The sequence below is a fragment of the Marmota marmota genome, unplaced genomic scaffold, assembly GCF_001458135.2.
Source record: "Marmota marmota marmota unplaced genomic scaffold, marMar, whole genome shotgun sequence".
In the NCBI taxonomy this organism is placed as follows: domain Eukaryota; kingdom Metazoa; phylum Chordata; class Mammalia; order Rodentia; family Sciuridae; genus Marmota; species Marmota marmota.
The window spans coordinates 25,272,894-25,293,373 of record NW_026000153.1 but is presented as its reverse complement, the minus strand read 5'-3'; the positions used below and the strand labels follow the sequence as shown (position 1 = coordinate 25,293,373).

The 20,480-nt window shown below is 38.9% G+C and overlaps 1 protein-coding gene across 3 annotated transcripts in view; it reads left to right on the top strand.

The window, feature by feature from the left end:
* Positions 1-20,480, top strand: part of Ddc (dopa decarboxylase) — a 108,440-nt gene that overhangs the window by 50,836 nt on the left and 37,124 nt on the right. For all 3 annotated transcript variants that reach the window (XM_015490340.2, XM_015490341.2, XM_015490342.2), the window contains exon 7: positions 14,847-14,913. In XM_015490340.2, the coding sequence (XP_015345826.1) occupies positions 14,847-14,913 (67 nt within the window). The remainder of the gene's footprint in view (positions 1-14,846; positions 14,914-20,480) is intronic.

Below are 20,480 nucleotides of genomic sequence, written 5' to 3'. Positions count from 1 at the left end.
TTTAGAAACATGCTCATGGGGATACTCCTCAGTGTCAGGATACTCCTCATTTCTTAATCATTAGAGCAATCTACGTTGGATAGATGTTTTATGGGCCACACATTAATAACATTCACCACTTTTCTTTTGAGAATTAATCTTTTTAAATGCTTTCCTTTCTCTGAAACGTTTTTTGCCAATTAAAATCAATAATCATTTGGTGAATATCTAACACACGTCTGTACTGAGGAAGTCACAGAAGGTATGATTTTAATATAAGTCTATCCTAATCTAAGGAGCTCACAGGAGAATCGGGAGCATAAACACATGTTTATAGTAGAAGAATTGGCAAGTTTCAAAGGTAGCCCAGAGAATGAAATGACAATCAAGTGAGTTTGAAGGAGACAGAAATCAAACTGTGGGTACAGATTCAACTTCCACCTTGCCCTAGACATCTTTCTCAGTCCCCTTAACCCTGCTTCATTTTTCCCCATTGCATGCATCACTCCCTGCAATACCCATTTATTTACTGCCTTCTTCCCAACAGAATGTACACAAAGGGAGGGTTCATTTTGATCACTACTTTATCTCCGCTGCAGGAATAGTACAGAACTGACACCAGGAGAAATTCAATTAATACAGTTGTTCCTTGGTATACACAGGACATCTGCTCTAGGACCCATCACAGATACCCAAACTCTTGGATGCTCGAGTCCCTTATATAAAATGACATAGTATTTGCATATAACCCATATACATCCTCCCACATACTATTTAAAAAAAAACATTTATTTTTTAGTTATAGGTAGACACAATACCTTTATTCCATTTTTATATGGTGCTGAGTGTGGAACCCAGCAGCCCATGCATGCTAGGCTCTCCCTCTGAGCCACAACCCCAGCCCCATCCTTCCACATACTTTAAATCATCAGTAGATTACTTGTCCTACCTAATGGAAATGATGTAAATAGTTTTTTAGGGAACTATGACAAGAAAAGAAAGTGTGTGTTCAGTACATTAAAAAAACAAAAACAACAACAACAAAAACACATTTTAGAACCATGTTTGGTTGAATCCATGATTGTGGAATCCATGGATATGGAGGGTCAACTCTAGTTGTCAAATATAGAAAGATTTGAAAAGATCATCTTTAAAAATCCCAATTATAAACCGGGCACAGTGGTGCATGCCTGTAATCCCAGCCACTCAGGAGGCTGAAGGAGGAGGATTGCAAGTTCAAAGTCAGCCTCAGCAATAAGCAAGGGGCTAAGCAACTCACTGAGTTGCTTATTAGTGAGTTGCCTCGAAATAAAATACAAAACAGGACTGGGGATGTGGCTTAGTGGTCAAGTGCCCTGAGTTCAATCCCTCATACTCCACTCCCCCAAAATCCCAATTATAGCTGGGTGTGGTGACGCATACCTGTAATCCCAGTAGCTTGGGAGGCTGAGACAGAAGAATCCCAAGTTCAAAGCCAGCCTCAGCAACAGCGAGGCACTAAGTGACTCAGTGAGACCCTGTCACTAAATAAAATACAAAAAAAAAAAAAAAAGGGCTGGGGATGTGGCTCAGTGGTTGAGTGCTCCTGAATTCAACACCTGATACCAAAAATAAATAAATCCCAATTACAAGTTTAGTGCACTTTTGAAGGATTTTATTTAAATGAAGTAAAATATTTTTAAACCTGGGTAGTAGTGTCAATTTTAAGTCACTGAAATTTTATATCTAGGGAAAATATATATATTGAAACATACTCCTTCATATTTGAAGAATGAAAGCAATGGAGAATACATCACATAAACGATGAAAATATTTTATAAAAATTACAAAGCTCATAACTAATAGTAAAAGACAAATGTGGGTAGGAACTACTGATAGGACATATTATAAAGTAAATCTTAAAAAAATGAAGGCTTACATATCAATAAGTAAGGAAGGAGCATTTCAATGATAAACATGCAAAATATATATAAGAAATCAATTCCACATTCAAACACACACACACACACACACAAATATAGACACAAAACCATTCTGATCATGCAATAATCAAAGAAATGCAAATTAATTAGTGGTTACAGAGGTGTCAGTTTCTTTTATATCTCTAAACTTTACACAAATTCTAAAGGTCAGTGATGGGGTATATGCAGATTTAGAATCGTCATCTTCTCCAGAGAAATGACTATCTATTCTTAGGAAAGACTAACATCTAACTATCTGGATGGATATACATGTTCATTTCTCTGGGATGAATGCCCAAGATTGTGCAATTAAGGATCATTTTGTAGTTATGTGTTTTAAAGAAACTGATAAAGTCTTTACTGGAATAGCTGTACTATTTCACATTTCTTCTAGCAGTGCCTAAAACAATCAAGTGTATTTTTTGTTTTCATTTTCACCCGTGTTTGGTATTATCATTATATTTTTTCATCTTACCTGAATTAATAGGTGTATAGTAATATCTCATCACACTCATAATTTTCATTTTCCTAAAGACTAATGAAGTTGAACATTTTTTTCATCTGCTTATTAACCATTAACACATCCTTTTTTTAGTAAAACATAAATCTATGTCTTTGTCCACATTCCAATTGGATGATGGATTGATTTTTTAAATTAACAGATTTATGTTAGAACAGCTTTAGAACAGTAAGCATAATTAAAGAGAGTTCCAGCACTTACTTAAATGTTTTACAAATACTTCCTCTCAATCTGTGGCTTTTGATTTCATTTTCCGAGCAATGGTCTTTTGCCAGTCAAAAATTTTCAATTTCACTGATGTTCAGTTTATCAAATTCTTTCATGGATTATGCCTTTATTGTTACATCTAAAAACTTACTGCTGAACCCAAGATCATCTAGATTTTCTCCTGTGCTATCTTCTAGACATTTTGCATTCTATAATTTAAGTCTACTATGTATTTTCAGTTAATTTTTGTGAAAGGTGTAAAGTCTGTGTCTAGATTCTTTTCTCTTTTTTCTGCATTGGGATGTCTAGCTGTTCCAGCATTTGTTGAAAGGCTACTCTTCCTCCACTAAATTGCTTTTGCTCTTTGTCAAATGTTAGTTGACCTCATGTGTAGATCTAATAATTTTCCATCAATAAGTTTATCTCCTTTCCCAAGATCACACTGTTTTGATTATTTAAGGTTTATACTAAAGTTGGGTAAGGTCAGATATGACCTCAGTCATTAGTCAATATTATGTTCAATATTATGTTCTTTTTAGTCTTTTGAATTTTTATATAAAATTTAGAATCAATTTGCCAATGTGTACCACATAACTCACTGTATTATTAAATATGATTGCAATGAATCTATAGATCTAGTTGGAAGAGCTGACATCTTCATGATATTGAGACTTCCTGTCCATGTACATAGAATCTTTCTGTATTTATTTATCTCTTTTAAAAAGTAGTTGCATCAGAGTTTGTAGTTTTCTTCATGATTATTGTATACATATTTTGGTAGATTTATATGTATTCCTTTTTCCCCTTTCTGTGCTAAATGTAAAGGCAATTATGGTTTTTTAACTTCAAATTCTATTTTTTTTTATTTTTATTGTTGGTTGTTCAAAACATTACATAGTTCTTGATATATCATATTTCACACTTTGATTCAAGTGGGTTATGAACTCCCATTTTTACCCCGTATACAGATTGCAGAATCACATCAGTTACACATCCATTGATTTACATATTGCCATACTAGTGTCTGTTGTATTCTGCTGCCTTTCCTATCCTCTACTATCCCCCCTCCCCTCCCCTTCCCTCCCCTCTTCTCTCTCTACCCCCTCTACTATAATTCATTTCTCCCCCTTGTATTATTTTTCCCTTTCCCCTCACTTCCTCTTGTATGTANGGGTGTCCTATTGAGGAATTTGGAGCCCGACCCCACAGTATGTAGATCGTAGCCAACTTTTTCTTCTATCAGATGCCGTGTCTCTGATTTGATATCAAGCTCCTTGATCCATTTTGAGTTAACTTTTATGGATGGCGAGAGAAAGGGATTCAGTTTCATTTTGTTGTCAAATTCTATTTTTTAAAATATTTTTTTTTAGTTGTAGATGGACAAACTGCTTTTATTTATTTGTTTGTTTGTTTGTTTGTTTTTATGTGATGCTGAGGATCTAATCTAGTTCCTTACATTTGCTAGGCACGTACTCTACCACTGAACTATAACTCAGCCCTCAAATTCCATTTCTTATGCTAAAACATAAGAAATAAATTAATTTTTATCTATTGCATGTTTATCTTCCTATAATTGCTCATTAGTTCCCAGAGGACTTGCCTTTGGTTTATTCTTTGGTATTTCTACATTGACAGCCATGTCATAATGATCTATCTTTTATTGTTTAGTCATATCACACTAACTAGATATATAATGTTAAAAAAGGTGTTGAGAACAAATATCCTTCCCTGATTTCTAATCTTAGATGAAAAACATGTAGTTTCTCATCTTAAAGTATGTTAGCAGTTGTTGTTTTTGTTTTTGTTTTCTGATGTCAGTTATCAAGTAAGTTCCACTATAATCCTAGTTTGCTAAGAGATTTTTTTTTTTTTTGGTGTATTTGTTTGTTGTAAATCATGAATGGATGCTGGATTTTGTCAAATGGTTTTTGTGTCTCTATTTATTTAATATGATTTTCTTCTTTAGCCTGTAGATATGATAAGCTATGTTAATTTATTTTCAACTATTGAATTGGTCTCCATGCTTTAATCAATCAAATTCCACTTAATGACATATAATATTCTTAAGTATTGGACTCAATTTGATAGTCTTCTTGAGACTACGGATCTATAATTTCTTTTTGCAATGTCTTTGTCTAGTGTTGGTATTAGAGTAATGCTAGCCTTGTTGAGTTAGGAAGTATTCTTTTTTGCTTCTATTTCTATAACAGATTGTAGAGAATTGATGAGATTTCTTCCTGTGCTTACCAGTGAACCTAATTGGGCATGGTGCTTTCTGTTTTAGAAAGTTATTAATGATTGACAGATATAGCCCTATTGAGAAGATCTTTCTCTTTCTGTGAGTTTTGGTAGATTAAATTTTCAAAGGAATTTGTTCTTTTCATTTGCATTTTCAAATTTGTGAGCAGAGTCCATAATATTCCTTTCCTATCCTTTTAATGTTTAGGAAATCAGTAGAGATGGCTCCATTTTCATTTCTGATATTAGTAATTGTGTTTTCTGTTTTTTTCTTAGTTAACCTGGTTAGAGATTTATCAAATTTAATCTTTTCAGAGAACCAACTTTTTCTCTATTGATTTCCTGTTTCCCATTTCTTTGATTTCTACCTTAATGATGAATATTTTAATTTTTTCTTATGCTTACTTTATATTTAATTTGCTTCTTGCACAAATTTTCTTTATTATTTATAAAGTGGAAGCTTAGTTTATAGATTTTAGATTTTTCCTATTTTTCTAACATATGCGTTTAATGCTAAAAATTTCTCTTTAAACAACTGTATCCACAATATTGATGAATTATATTGTCGTTTTCATTGAGGGCAAAGTATATTTTAATTTCTCTTGAGAATTCTTGTAGGACCTTCAGAACCATATTGAGTTTGGTAGTATTCCAGCCACATTTTTAATTATTGATTTCTAATTTAATTCCTTTTCAAATGTTTTTAGTAGTTGCCCTTGAGTTTGCAGTACACATTTACAACTCATCTATGTCCTCTTTCTAATAACCCTGTTATACTTCTTGGGTAATACAAATACCTTGTAAAAGAGTATTCCCATTCATCCCTCCCACCATTCTCACATAAACATTGTTAACAATCATTTTAGGTATCTCTAAGCTAGGATAAATGAATACATTGTCACTCTTATTATTTTGAAAAAAAACCTCCTTATCTCTGAGACCAGAAAAATAGAGATTCTATTTTATCTTCACATCCTCCTAGAATGCTCTTGCTTTCTTTATGTAGGTCCACATATCTAACAGAAATAATTTTTCTTCCTTCTGAAGAATTTCTTTTAATATTTATTGCAAGGCAGGCCTACTGGTTACCAATTCCCTTAATTTTTGTTTGTCTGAAAAAGTATTTCTTTTTCACCTTGGAGGGTAATTTTGTTAAACACAGAATTCTAGGTTGTTGGTTCTTCACTTTTAACACTTTAAATGTTCCACTCCATTCCCTTCTGTCTTTCATGATTTCTAAACAGGAATCTGACACAATTCTCGTCTTTGCTCCACTGCAGATAAGGTATATCTTTCTCTTGTATTCTCATCCCTTCAGTAGCTTGTCTAGAATCACTAGTTTGCTACAAGCTAGTATGTCATAGCTAGAAGCTAATCTGGAAATGCAAATAAACCAGAGTCTCATAACACTCCATTCTTTCTTCTTTTTCTCCTCCTTCTTCTTCTTTCCTCCTTTTCCTCTTCCTCTCCTCCTCTTTTTTTCTCTCCATCCTTCCTCTTCTGGTGCTAAGAATCCAAGCCAAGGACTCATGCATGCTAGGCATGCCCTTCACCACTGAGCTATATCCTCAGCAAAAGTGTATTTCTTTTTTAAATTTTATATATATATATATATATATATATATATATATATATATTATTTTTTTTAATTTTTAAATTTGTTTTAGTTAGTTATACCTGACAGTAGAATGCATTTATGCACTTTGATATATCATACATAGATGGGATACAATTTCTCATTTTTCTGAGTGTACATGTTGCAGAATCATATTGGTCATGTAGTCACATATATACATACAGTGATAATGTCTGTTTCATTCTATGTCTTTCCTATCCCCACATCCTTTCCCCTCCCCTCTTATCACTTCCCTCTACCTAATCTAAGGTAATGCCATTCTTCCCTAGTGCCCCCCAGCCTTATTGTGAATTAGTATCTGCATATTAGAGAAAATATTTGGCCTTTGGTTTTGTGGGATTGGCTTCTTTCACTTAGCATGATATTCTCCAACTCTAATCATTTACTGGCAAATTCCATAACTTTACTATTCTTTAAAGCTGAGTAATATTCCCTTGAGTATATATACCACATTTTCTTTATCCATTCATTTATTGAGGGACACCCAGGTTGGGTCCATAGTTTAGCTATTGTGAATTGAGCTGCTGTAAACATTGATGTGGCTGTGTCACTATAGTATACTGATTTTAAGTCCTTTGGGTATAAATCAAGGAGTGGGATAGCTTGGTCAAATGGTGGTTCCATTCCCAATTTTCTGAGGAATCTCCATACTGCTTTCCATAGTGGTTGCATCAATTTCAGTCCCACCAGCAATGTATAAGTTCACCTTTTTCACCACATCCTCACCAACAATTATTGTTGCCTGTATTCTTGATGATTGCCATTCTGACAGGAATGAGATGAAATCTTAGAGTAGTTTTGATTTGCATTTCTCTAATTAGAGATGTTCAACACTTTTTCATATATTTATTGATCAATTGTATTTCTTCTTCTGTGACGTGTCTGTTCAGTTCCTTATCCCATTTATTGATTGGGTTACGTGTGTGTGTGTGTGTGGTTTTTTTTTTTTTTTGGTATTAAGTATTTTGAGTTTTTTATGTATTCTAGAGATTAATGATTTATTGGAAGTGGATGTGGTAAAGATTTTCTCCCAATCTATAGGCTATCTCCTCACTTTATTTTTTCCTTTGCTGAGAAAACCTTTTTAATTTGAACTCTTCCCATTTATTAATTCCTGATTTTACTTCTTGAGCTTTAGGAGTCTTGTTAAGGAAGTCAGATCCTAGGCTGATGTGGTGAAGATTTGGGCCTACCGTTTCTTCTATTAGGTGTAGTGTCTCTGTTCTACGGCCTAAGTCTTTGATTCACTTTGAGTTGATTTTTGTGCAGGGTGAGAAATAGAGGTTTAATTTCATTTTGCTATATATGGGTTTCCAGTTTTGCCAGCACCATTTATTGAATAGGCTATCTTTTCTCCAGTGAATGTTTTTGGCACCTTTGTCTAGTATGACATAACCATATTTATGTGGGTTTGTCTCTGTGTCCTCTATTCTGTACCATTTGTCTACAAGTCTATTTTTGTGCCAATACCATGCTGTTTTGCTACTATAGCTCTGAAGTATGGTTTAAGGTCTAGTATTGTGATGCCTACTGCTTCACTTTTCTTGCTAAGGATTGCTTTGGCTATTCTTTGTTTCTTATTTTTTCAAATAAATTTCATGATTGCTTTTTTTAATTCTATGAAGAATGTCATTGGGATTTTAATAGGAATTGCATTAAATCTGTATAGTGTTTTTGATAGTATGGCCATTTTGATAATATTAATTCTGCCTAAAAGTGTATTATTTAAAAATATATTTATTTTTTAGTTGTAGTTGTACACAATACCTTTATTTTATTTATTTATTTTTATGTGGTGCTGAGAATCAAACCCAGGGCCTCACACATGCAAGGTGAACACTCTACCACTGAGCCACAACCCCAGCCCTAAAAAGTGTATTCTTAATGAAGAAAAAATCTTCCATTTTTATTATACATTTTTCCTGATTTTAAATGTTAATCAATTTATAAATCTTGTTTTATTTTTTTTTAATTTGGTAGTCATAGGAAAGCATAAGAAGTCAAATAAAACCTAAAGGAAAAACATGTTAACATTTTGATTTACATCTTTAGGCCCCTTTCTCTTTAAGATATACTAATATATATCTGTCTCATCCCTAATTTGTGATTTTCTTTCTTCATTTCATACATTTTAAATATTTCCCCAGGTTGTTATACATTATATGAAATGATATTCTGTTTAAAAGTTTCACAGCACTCCATTATATTTCTATTTTCTCTTTCTCCATGCATGCACACACACACACACACACACACTCACATATGGATAGCATACATAAATAAAATATTATTCTTTTCATAGGAATTTCCAGGAGAGCAGCATCCTCTGTTAAACATTTAGACTATTTATCTTACATTGCTTCTTGTAATAATTAGTGTGTGTAAAATATTGTACTTACTTACTTGTTTCCTCATCTTATATCTGTCAGCATTTCCTTGGGAACTGTTTCTAGCCCTGGAATTACTTGACCAAAGAGATGTTTTTTCCCCCAAGATTTTTGATATGCATAGCTGTATGCACTTTCACAAAAATTGTATCAGTTGACACCAAATGCTTTATTAAAAGCTACTAAAACAGTTGTGAAATAGTGACTTCCATGGTAAGAAATCTAATGGTAGTGATAATGTTGTGAGGGAGAGTGATGAATTATTTATTAGAAATTTCCCGTGCTCCCTTTTGCCCATTTTGTGTTCTTTTATTAGAATCTTAATTTTTCACTTGCATTAAAATTTATATTTTAATCAAAGTCATATGTGAACCAATCTTCAATTTGTTCTGTGCATCTTACAATACCAAACCAAAACACAGGGTCCACTGAACAGTACCACCCTCCTCACTCATGATCTTTCTTCTCTAAAGGCTATACAGCTTTCTTTGCTTTTAGTGTTTCTTGTGATCCTTTGAAAGGAATTGAAATGTATGGATTGAGAAATATAAGGTTAAAAGAGAGTTATACAGATAGACAGATTTGGAGAAGCTGCTAACATTTTCACGCCTGGAGCACAATGTGAATGGAGGGATGTGTGATACTGTAGAGGACACCGTGGAGGGACCAAAATGAACATTAACCTAAGTACAATGGGCAGTCAATGAAGGGCTTTTAAGACAAGAAGCAACACGTAAGATTTGTACAGTTGACCCTGTGTGTCTGTAGGTTCTGCATCCATAGATTTAACAAACCATGAATTGAAAGCATTCTTAAAAAAAAATAAATAAAACAAAACTGTTTTTGTATTGAGCATTTACAGAATTTTTTCTTGTGGTTATTTCTTAAACAATACAGTCTAACAACTATTAACATAGTAATCACATTGTATTAGGTATTATAAGTAATCAAGCGTGATTTAAAATATACCAGAAGATATACAGAGGTTATCTGCCAATACTATACATTTTATATGATGGATTTGAACATCTGTGGAAATTCATATATATTATTAGGCCCAGGTAAGGAAGGGGTGGTAGCTTGGGCTTTGTCTTGATGCCCACTTGTCCTGGGGTGGTTGTAGCTCTGTGTGTGTGCATAATGAACACACGCACCCTCTTGAAATGCAGAGGCATAGCCTTCAGAATACTCTCAAAGGGGTCACAGTCCTCTCCAAGTTCAAGACCTGCCACTGAGAGCAAGGGGTATATTTGGCAGAGTCTGAATCAGGCAAACTAAATCTTTGCCCCTTCATGAACTCACTTGGGTCATGTGGTAAAGTTTTCCTATTTAACTCAGGATGTTTTGCTTCTCTCACGAGTTGACTTAATAACATCAGGCCACCGACAAAAGGCAGTGCCTGCAAGGCAAGTACGTGAGGAGACCAGGCTGGAGGATGGGGCCAGGACAGCAGCGGGGGAGGTCACGCTAGTCTCTGCCACCAGCAGGAAAGCCCCAGGCTCTCAGAGATGGAGACTTGTGCCATCTCTTGCCCCTCCCTCCCCTGTTCAAATGTGATTATGTCTCCCAGAGCAGACGGAAATCAGGTTAGTGTCACTGAGCAATGCTGAGCTGAGGTAATAAGAGCCCGCAGCAGAGCAGGTGCTAGCTGTAATGTGGCTTCGGAGAATTAGGACAAGCTGACTTGTAGCTCAGTGCCATGTGGACATTGGAGGAGTCATTTCGAACACTGTCCACGCGGCCCCTTGCTGCTTCTGCAGCCTGGATCCCTAACACCTGCCCACTGTCCTCCCTCTCGAGCTACAACATGCTGGGGCTTGTTGGAAGTACATCTGGCGCTGCCCCAAACACTGAGTTCTTTAACTGGCAGTTCAGGGACAATGCTCCAGGAATCCTCTCTTTAGGTGTGACAGGACAACACGGTTAACTAAACCTGATGTCATTTTTGGTCTGTTCCTGCTTTTGTGTTTTCTTGGACAATTACCTACCTCTGGGACTCTACATAAATTGACTATAAAGTAGGAATTTTGATCCCATCTAATTCATTAAGGCTGCTGGGGTGATTAAATATGATTTAGAAAAAGCTCCTGACACCCAGCCTGCCATCAAGTAAGCACTCAAAAAGTGTCATCCCTTTCTAGTCTCAACTGAGGCTGAGCTCAACAACAGGCAAGGGGTTTAAAATGTAAGGTGTATTCATAAAAATGTCATATAGCTTTAGATCATATTTTCTTAAAAATTAGTTCATGAGGGCTGGGGATGTAGCTCGAGTGGTATTGCGCTTGCCTGGCATGCGCGAGGTGCTGGGTTCGATCCTTAGCACCACATACAAATAAGATAAAGATGTTATGTCCACCAAAAAATAAATATTAAAAAAAATTCTCTCTCTCTCTCTCTCTCTCTCTCTCTCTCTCTTTAAAAAAATTAGTTCATGATATGGCTAAATCATCACAAAATGAAATAAAAATGCAAGATGCCAAGTCATACCTTAAATACTTTAATTTGCTGAAAGAAAAATTATAAAATTACATAACCTGCTGTATTGTATATTACTTGCGTGACCTTGGGCCTATCACTTATCTTTTGAACTTCAGTCTCCACTGCTCTCAAGGGACAATCGTAACACTTACCATGTCTTTCCTAAAGAGTCAAATGAGATATATTCTTAGAAAGCACGAGACCAGTGCGAAGTATCGCCCACATCCCGTTGGGCGATGGAATCGGATCACTCTGCTTGGTTCCCACTGGCGTGAAAAGACCACAGGGACATGGAAGTAGTTTTTTCACAAAGAGGGCTTTGCAGATGGCTCTGCGACCTCAAGGGTCCTCTTCCATTCTGGAAGGCAAGAGAGCGAGTGCACCTGGATCCCCTTTATTTATAGGGAAAAAACATTTGATAGAATATTCTACCCAAAATAAGGCAGGGGATAAGTTTTCAAAGGGGGTTGCCCAATCCTATTGGGTAATGCTGAAGTCCAGAGCTGAAGCACTTCTTTGTCGAGCGAAGGTAAAAGCCACTTACTTAGTACACAGCGCTTGGCATGCGATGCTAGTCTGATACCCGCTTTACTCAAGGTTGAAAGGGGATGCTTAGCTCATGGGCAAGGCGCCCCCCCCCCCCCCCCGTCACCCACAGCAAAGGACGAGGCATAATTTTATGGTTTCTACAGAAATGTTTCATGCTTATTACAAATAAATCAATAATTACATTAGAGTGTAAAAAAAAAAAGGTGTGTGTTAACCAGAATCTCATCTCAGGAGATGAGCAGTCATAATAATTGGTGAACATCATTCTAGAGACTCTTCTATGCATACAGTAATAGATAAAAATAATTTTAACAAGGGAATATTTAATATGTATGCAATTTTAATAGCAGAAGTTATTGCATTTAGTCCAATTAGCATTTAGCAGAGAATCATTAGCTGAAACTGAAAGAATTGCTACACTACAGTTAGATCATTTCCAAAAGACTGGTAAAATGGAGAAAACACAATAACAAGCAATATTAATGTCTTGAGTCATTCTGTGGTTTTATCAAGTACATAATTTTCACTTTTAATGACACAGACAAAGCATTCTAACAGTATCATCTCTACCAACTGAGCTAACCAGGTGCCTTAAAGCATTTTAACATTCAATTAAATATCAGGATGAAATTGCAAATATCAGAGAAAAATAACACACTCAGTTGATTCCCACTAAATGCCCCAACTTGTCTAAGTGGAACAAGTGTGGAGAATGTTGGATGCTTGCAATGAGACAGGCGCACATAGAAAGATGGACAAAGAGGTTTGAGGTTGCCAGGAAAAGTGGAGCTATGGGACTTTAAGTCCATGGGTACCTTTTTCAAGGGTGGGTCCCACGTGTGCTGTATGCTGGGAAGCCTGGAGCCCAGCAAGGTGCCTGCCAATATAACACAGAGCTGAGTCACCAACCCAGATCTTTTTGTTCCAAATACATGGCTTAATTTTGAATTAATCTTGCTTTTTTAATTTTCTGTGTTTCTGATGCTTTAACATCTTTGGGACTTACTAAGGAGGGACCGCCTCTCCTGGGCTAGCCAATTCCCATTGATATTCAAAGATTTGCTAGACCTTTCATATGCAGACTAAGCTATCCAGAGCTTCAGGCTTGCTTCCCTCCACCTCCACTGCATTTATGAAGCTCTGACTCTGGGCCATTGTCTACCTACTCTAATCGCCTCAAACTAGGTACCACAGAACAGGCGGCATCCCCTGTGCCCCAGAGCCCAGTGACATTGTTCAAAGCAGCCAATGCTAAACCTGCCTCATCTGCAATTCTCCACAAAAACCACAATAAAGGCTTTTGCTCACATTTTCTCCTCACTCTTCCATCTCTTGACCAATCCTGATGTGTCCCTGTATGCCCCCCCCCCACATGGCATGGCATGGTCCCCCTCTTGAGTACCATGAAAGACAAGCTAACTTCACTGGCAGTCATCTCCTGATCTACTGGGCTCACCAAACTTAAATAATGATAAAACCCACATTTTGCAACAGCCTGCCTCTTCTGGGCCTGTGGAGTTGACTCTGCTTGGGCACAGTTCAACGATAAGGGAACTATGCCCAAACAGCACCTGAACATCCTATGAATGACTGGGCAGCAGGGGAACTCTGGTGCCCCGACATTATTTTGCCCAGACAGGACCAGTTGGATGAGCTACCCAAAGGCAGATGCCATGCTACCTTGGCAAAAACATATTGATTCTCACTGAAGTGAATTTGTCTCTCAGATCAATCGAAGGTAGTCATAGGTGAGATGGAACCAGGAAGACCTACGCTTGGGGTTCTTACATGTGAATTCCTGACTTCTCCAACTTTATCCTTATGGCTCATGGTGTTGCTGAGACCTTAGTGGGGGCTTGATAGAGGCTGCATACATTGTGTTAAGTTTTACACTATTGTCATATATAAGGAATAACTTCATTGTCCAGACAGTGTAGGACATCCATAAATCAATTAGACTCTTTGCTTTTGGAAATGTTATTTTTTTTTTCATTTGGAGAGAATTTCAACTCAGCAAATATATTTAAGCATCTATTCTGTGTTATGTATAGAGCAAATTTCCAGCATTACAAAGAAATAAGACACAGACCGTGGTTTCAGGAGCATCATGGGTCTAGAGAGACAGTGAGTGAGTCATAGGAGAACAGCATAGGTAGTGCTGGTGTAGTCACAGCAGCTCAAGGTGGTCAGGGGACAGGACAGAGCCCAGTGAATGCTGGACCACATTTCCTAGTTATGTGATCTACAGCTCTCAGTGCTTTTTCAGAACACTGCTTTCATAATTATTTTCAACATCAGCGTGCTTCCTCATGAATCTTCTGACAGCCCAAGTTAATCTTTTGGGAAGAGTATCAGGATGGGAAGTGGGGCAGATAAAAGTTAGTGTCAGATACTCTTGGTCAATGCCCTGATGTGGTTCTTAACAGATCCCAAAGGCTCTTCTAAAAGAATCATTTCACTGACGCCTTGGGCAATTCCAGCCTTGCTGGAACAAGGATTATTTCTGATGTGTAGTTCTCTGCTCTGCCCACACACTCCTGCCTAACCCCAAGTGAGGAAAAAACTTTCATCAGAGTAGAAACTATGTTCTTATATTAAATAGATATGTTTAAAAAATAGAATATAGGATTATCTATCCATAGCCTAAGGCATCATACATGGGAAATCTTTTCCAAGTTCTCTATTATCTAATTTTACTTCTCAGGTTTCTGTCTGCAAGTTTGTTTCTCTTAACCTGCAAGGATACTTTCATTAAGCATGCATTTTTGGATTTCCATTCATTGAGCACCAAGTTAAGATCCTGGGCTAGCCCCTGGCAATGGTTGTACATGTGGAAGTTACAGCAATGACTAACACAAGAGAGTTTCAAAGGTTGTCTCTCTACTCTCCAGGTGGTTGCTACTCTGGGGACCACGTCTTGCTGCTCTTTTGACAATCTATTAGAAGTCGGCCCTATCTGTAAGTATCTAATTCCATATTCTTTTTAAAAACTGTTCTTAGCCAACCTTTCTTTTTGGATTTTATTCCTTATCATTCATTTCATATTGTGATGATTTTTCGAACTCTTCTTGCATTTCCAATACTACAACCTCATTGACTAGAATTCTAAAAACTCAGAATTTGGTATAGTTGGACAAGAGCTGAGCTTAAGTACACCAACATTCTATCTGCATGGAAAAAAAATGCTACAAGCAATATCATAATGTTACAAAATTGCAGGCTATGCTGGCCCTATTGAGGAGAATAAATTCTTCAACATCTTAAAGCAACTACCATCATATGAGGTTTCATTATATATACGTGACATCTATATTGCTCTCGCTTACATTGAGTTTTGTGGCATATTTTTTAGCACTACCCCCCCTCCCTGCCATTTTAACATTACAATAATGCACTATATAACATTTCTGTTGAGGACAGACCACATATAGGATGGTATATGCCATATGGCCTCGGTGTGCAGCAGCCTGGACCATCTAGGTTTGTGTAAGAACTCTATGATGTTCTCACAGTGACAAAATCGCCAAATGACCAACTTATTTCTCAGGACCTAGCCCATCATTCAACAACACATGGCTGTGCTGAATGTACTTAAGCAGATTGCTTAAAGTAATTTAGCAAATCAATAGGTTGAAACTGGATTTCTCCAAAGAATACTCTGTGATTCACATGATGTGCTGACTCACGCCTACCTCTTCCTCCCTTCAAGCACTTTGGTTTTCTCATGGAGACTCTGATTCTGCTTCCCAAGGTACAACATGAATAAGTGGCTGTGTTTGTAAAGTTTCAACTTCAATGGGAGACTCTGGAAACTCCACAGGCCTTGGAGCTCTTTCTAAGGATGGGAAAACTCTCCTTGGGCACCAAGGAGACACTGGTCCATGAAACTCTCCCTTTCTTTGTCCCTCGGATATAAACATTCCAGGTAGAGCTGCCTCAAAGTCAGGCTCTCAGGCTGAGCATGGTGTCGTACACCTATAATCCTGGGGCTCAGGAGGCTGAAGCAGGAGGACTGCAAATTCAAACTCAGCCTCATCAACTTAACACGCCCCTAAGTAACCCAGTGAGACTCTGTCTCAAAATAAGAAAATAAAAAGGGCTGGGGGATGTGACTCAGTGGTTATTGAACCTCTGGGTTCAATCCCTGGTACCAAAATTAAATAAATAAATAAATAAAAGAACAAAAAATGTCAGACTCTCAGACTATCATGCCTATGGCTTGTGCCAAGCAACATGCCACTTGCTTGGCACTAGGCCCAATTCTCAGTCTGCATACATCAAGTACGTTTCTCATATCTCCTAACCCAGGTTGCTCCTGTGGTCTGTTCTCAGGAGTGGATCCTCCTCCCCAGGGCTACTGTCCTCTGGTTAGTGTCTAGGGAAAGTGGGTGCTTTAGGTACTCTGCAGTGATGGTGGGAGACCATGGCCCTGGCCACAGAGAAGCTGTGGTCCATCCAGCCCAGGCCTACCCCTTACAGCTGTGTGCCTTAAATTCTGAATTTCATTTTCCATATTTCAAAATTGGAGGGAAAATCATCAGTTGTCATTGAAAAAAAAAATATTTCCTTCGCAGGATTGTTCCAAGGACGAGATAATGCAGGGGGACGACTTGTTAAAGGTGGACAGTGTTGCTTGTGCTATAGGGAATGCAATGCTAGTTACGTACTCTGGGAAGTGGGGTGGGTACACACTTTCCCGTTCACCCAGGATTTTTCTCCACCCATCATGAGCTATGGCTGAAGGCAGCCAAACACAACCAGGTGGAGAAGAAGAGACAGAACTAACTGGCCGGCACAGGGTTTCGGTGTAGCATTGGCCTCCTTAACTGCAAACCTTCACTGGCTCAGCCAAGCAACTCGAAGTCCTCTGACTCAGATGTCAGGCTAAAAACTGAATGTCCTGGCCAAAAGCTGGGTGATGTAATTCCCTAGGGCTATCAAATTTAAAGGGCCAAGGTCTTCTGTGGCTGCTGCCCCCTGAGCAGATCGCTGTCCACCAGTGGAAGCAGGTGATGATAACCAGCAGGTGACATCTGCCATTTGTGATGACCCAGTGATTGCATCTCCACGGTCCCGCTGTCCTGGAGCTCCCTCTGCTTTGCAGGGTCTGGAGGCTGTGGGTAGAGCTTGGCTTTTGTTTATGTTTGGTTGAAGCCCAGAGGTTGCTTCTAAGTTATGCTTGGGGAGCTGACACAGGTGAAGGCAAAACCCTTTCATCCATTGCCATAGTTTTGTACTTGAAGATGAAATTACTAACTTTGGGTTGGTATTGCCTTAGCAATTCAGACAGTACCTTTTTAACCTAATTTTCCTCATCTCATACCTCTCATTTGACTATCCTCAAAGAATTACCATTCTTCAAACCCAAGCTGCCTTTTCTGAGACCCTGAGCTGACCTCACCTTAGAGTATGATTAAAATAATCTATTAAAACAATTCAAGGAAGTTTTTCAACCACCATCTTTTGACAAAGAAACAAAGCAGAAGATGATTGCCCTCAAATTTCTGTCTTAGGAAAGACAGTTTCTTTTTAGTCACTTTGAAAATGATTTCCCCCCAAAAGTGGTTGCTACTAGTTCACTTGGACAAGGTAGTTGCCCAAGAAGGTTCTAGTGAGATACAACAAGAAGATACTTGATGACAGTTAGAAGCCAGGTGTGCAAGTGTGGAAACTGAGACTGAGACATGGCTGAATAGGTGAGGTGGTCTCAGGGAATGAGGAAGGGGAACAGTGTAGGGGAGGCAGACAAAACTCTGTCCTGAGGGTCAGGATGGCCGGGAGGAGAGCATGAAGCTGGAGGGGCAACCTGGCCTTGTAAGAAAACAGGTGCCTGTAGCAGGAGGCTGTGGAGGTAGCCCCTGTCCTCTCCACCCAGGTGACCTTGCTCAAGGGCTACTTGTATCACCGACCCATGCAACTCCTCTAGCTCTGGCTGTGGATCTTCTGTGTCCACCCAGTTCCTAGATGTGCCCACATATGTGGGAAGGAAATGTGTGTGTCAACCAATCACGTACAAGGTGCACATGACAGAGGTGGCATCAACCAGGCTTTTCTTCCCCAGGGCAGAAGAGAAGCCGACATGGAAAGAACTTACAAGGAGTGTCTATGAGTTCCCTTCTGTTGGAATTTTAGGCCAATACAAGCTTAAAGGGTGGTCCATAAGACCACCTTGCTCTGACTGCCCTCACTCTGACACCTATTCCAAGTTTAAATCTTCCCCACCAATTCCTTGAGGTTTGATCGTCTTCTAAAAGACTAACAGTATTCAGTAAAAGCTATGCTCCTGGTTATGGTTTATGGCAGGGATTAAAATCAGCCAAGGAGGAGACACACAGGTCAGAGACCAGGAGTGTGCGAACATGGAGCTTCTGGTGATCCTCTTCCATGGAGTCATGAGGGCATGGACTCTCTCAGTCACAATGTCTAACCATATGCATAGAGAAGGGAGATTTTTCTAGCATGCAAATTCACCAGACTCTTTTCTGTTGGATTTACTTTTATTCTTTTTAAAAAATACTTTTGTGGTACTAGAGATTGAACTCCCGGCCTCATTCATGCCAGGCAAGAGTTCTACCACTGAGCCATGTTCCTAGGTCTCTTGTCAGTTCTCATAGGGCCTTGATCATACTCTGCCTGCTTGGCTGACCTTTGGTCTCCAGTTCCTCTTGGAAGCCCAGCCCATTACCTTTAGTAATCAATTTCTCAAAAGGTCAGAACTGATATGGCATAGTCCAGTGCCCCCATCATAAATCATATTGAGATTATCTGATGCCAAAGGCCCAGGCAAAAAAAGGAACTTGTATTAAGCAGGACATTCTTGTATTAAGCAGTGGCCCAACTCCCAGAAGCCAAGGGCAAAGGCTAGATGCTTTGGTGGTAAGTTACATCTTTATTGCATATCTTTTATCTGGTGCCCCCTTCCCTTCTCTCACTAGTTCCCTTGGTCTTTTCTTACCCATCACCCCCTCCCCAGGTGTCTGATGCATTCTGGGATGGCTTGGGTGCTGACATCCTTCTTGATCCCATCCTGGGGTTCAGGACCTCATCTCCCCTCTGGACATTCTGGAGGAGGTGCTGTGAACTGAGGGGTTGTGGGACTGAGTGCCTTTCTTTCTCTTCTCTATTTTGCTGTGTTACCCACCAATGCCTATGCATGGTGGCTATGGGAGGAAGAACAAAGAGTAAGAAAGAAAGAGAAGCTCCTTGACTCCATCTGGATCCTGCCCCTTGCTCCTCCCATCCTGTGTCTGGTGTGTTCATCCATCTTCCTGTTCAGTCTCGGAGTCTTGCTCTGCCTCCTGCCTTCATCCAACAGTCCTGAACTGAACACAAACATTGACATCTATCAAATTCCACCAGAGGGCCTCAAAGAGAAAAGGAAATTCCATCACTAAAAGTCTGTGTGTGGCCCAAGCAGCTCCCATGGGAAGACCAAAATTGCCCGTAGTCCATCTGGGCTGCTTAACAAAATACCATAGACCAGGTGGCTTATAAACAACAGAAACTTGTTACCTCATATTCCTGGTGGCTGAAAATACAAGATCAATGCTCTGGCAGATTCAATGTCTGGTGAGAACCCATTTCCTGGTTCACAAATGGTGCCATCTGTGTGTCTTTACATGATGACAGGCATGGGGCTCTCTGGGGTCTCTTTTATGAGAATGCTAATCCCAGTTTTAGAGGTCTACTCTGATGAGCTAACTACCTCCCAAGGGCCCCACTCCTAACACCATTTCCCCTGGGGTTAGGATTTCAACATATGGTTTGGGAGGAACACAAGGTCTGCCATAGCATGCTATGAAATTCTGTGCCCTCTCTTATAAAGGAATGTGAAGTTTCTATTGACCCCACACACATCTGAGCTGTAGCTGTTCTAGTCATCCTGTCGTCATCTCCTGAATGACTCTTCAAGAAGAAGCCCCATGTTATGCTAGGGCCTTGTCTCCTGCCTCATGCACATGGGGTCATGTGACCACCAGTTGGGTCTGATTGTTGGAGAGGTGATGAACCCAGACATCTTGGCCAATAAGCCTTCCTTCAGGCCATTCAGGTCACCCTCTGCACAACGGTCTTTGGCTATGGTGCCCTGACGTGTGCCCTTACAACACATTTGATCTTGATCCAACTGAGAGTTTTAATCCTGAAGATCAAACCGAGTCAAAGATTTAAGATGTCTTTTGTATCTTTTATCAGCAGAGTTCAGAGTGACTTATCTCTCCTCAAAGTACACTGGTTCATGAGAATCATATATGGAAAAGTGAAGGGTGGCTCTGCTGATCAGCACAAGTACGGGTGCTGACTCTGACATCTGGCACCCTCATCTGTACAGGGCACAGCTTCCTCCCACCCGCTCCGCAATTCTCACCTATCTTGTGATTAACTGGTGCCTGGGATGAAGGAAAGACTAGTCATGGAAAATGCATTTATTTCTCACCAGCCTTGTGCTGAGGGTTGTGATAGGCATGCTGTGAAGATTACTTAATTTATTGCTCAGAGTTATGGGTACAACTTGGATGTCCATTTTG